General features: G+C 54.5%; 1 protein-coding gene across 1 annotated transcript in view; it reads left to right on the top strand.

The window, feature by feature from the left end:
* Positions 1 to 109: 109 nt before the first annotated feature.
* POLR2C (polymerase (RNA) II (DNA directed) polypeptide C, 33kDa) overlaps positions 110 to 1,337 on the top strand; it is a gene marked incomplete at its 5' end in the record, with an annotated part of 7,404 nt that continues 6,176 nt past the window's right edge. The window contains 4 exons of the mRNA XM_009073940.1: positions 110 to 159; positions 808 to 876; positions 1,044 to 1,096; positions 1,200 to 1,328. Coding sequence (XP_009072188.1) covers positions 110 to 159; positions 808 to 876; positions 1,044 to 1,096; positions 1,200 to 1,328 — 301 coding nt within the window. The remainder of the gene's footprint in view (positions 160 to 807; positions 877 to 1,043; positions 1,097 to 1,199; positions 1,329 to 1,337) is intronic.

Raw genomic sequence — 1,337 nt, 5'->3', positions numbered from 1 at the left:
GGGCCGGGCCGGGTCGGGCCGGGCAGCGCCGCCGCGGAGCTCTCCGGGCAGGCTCACCTTGCTGCTCCGTGCTCCCTCCTGCCTAAACACGGGTGTTTCTCTCCTTCAGGGTGGCAAATTCCATTCGAAGAGTGTTCATCGCGGAAGTTCCCATCATAGGTACGGCCCGTGGTCACGGTGCCCCGGGCTGCTCTCCCCGTGGCTCCCAATCATAGAATCATAGAATCATCCAGGTTGGAAGAGACCTCAAAGATCATCGAGTCCAACTGTGCTTCCCCTCCGTGTTCTCTCGCACTTGCCAGCTGCTTTCAGCTTCTCTTGCCCAGCTCAGGCACTTCTGTGCACTGCAGGTGGTGTCTCAACATCGTTATAGTCTTTATAATATTTTCTGTGCCTTCCCAAACTGTTTGGCTTTTCCCCACATGACTGAGAGGAGACCTCATCACTGTATACAACTTCCTCACAAGGGGCAGTGAAAGGGCAGGCACTGGTCTCTTCTTTCTAACAGCCAGGGACAGGACCCAAGGGAATAGCCTGGAGATGTGTCAGGGGAGGTTGAGGCTCGACATTAGGAGAAGGTTTTTCCCCCAGAGGGTGTTTGGGCATTGGAACAGCTCCCCAGGGCAGTGATTACAACACCAAGCCTGGCAGAGCTCAAGAGGTGTTTGGACAATTCTCTCAGGCACATGGAGTGCCTCTCAGGGATGTCCTGTGCAGGGGCAGGAGTTGTACTAGATGATCCTCATGTATCCCTTCCAACTCTGAAGATTCTGTGATTCTCAGTGTGTGACTTTCTCCTCTCTGCAGCCATTGACTGGGTCCAGATAGATGCCAACTCCTCTGTGCTCCACGATGAATTCATTGCACACAGGCTGGGTGAGTGCTGAGTGGGGAGGGAAGTGAAGGTGAGTTGTGGGTGAAATCAGTCTAGAGATGCTGAAGCACCTTTGTCAGGAGGCTGCTGTTCCTCCACCTGTGTCAGCAGGAGGGTCAGTGCTCCCATGGTCTCACTGAGATATTCCCTGGTGCCCTTCTTCCCACAGGTCTCATCCCGCTCACCAGCGATGACATCGTGGATAAGATGCAATACTCCAGAGTGAGTGAAGCAAATGTCCTGGGGGTTGTTTTGGTGGAGGAGGGTGTCTGATCTGATGGGAAGCACTGGCAGTTTCTTGTGTAAAGGTTTGTGTCCGTCCCAGGACTGCACATGTGATGAGTTCTGCCCCGAGTGCTCTGTGGAGTTCACCCTTGATGTCCGATGCAATGAGGACCAGACTCGTCACGTCACATCCCGCGATCTCATCTCCAACAACCCCCGGGTCATTCCGGTCAGTGCC

The sequence above is a fragment of the Acanthisitta chloris genome, unplaced genomic scaffold (assembly GCF_000695815.1).
Source record: "Acanthisitta chloris isolate BGI_N310 unplaced genomic scaffold, ASM69581v1 scaffold12914, whole genome shotgun sequence".
NCBI lineage: Eukaryota > Metazoa > Chordata > Aves > Passeriformes > Acanthisittidae > Acanthisitta > Acanthisitta chloris.
This window is presented reverse-complemented; position numbering and strand designations above follow the sequence as displayed.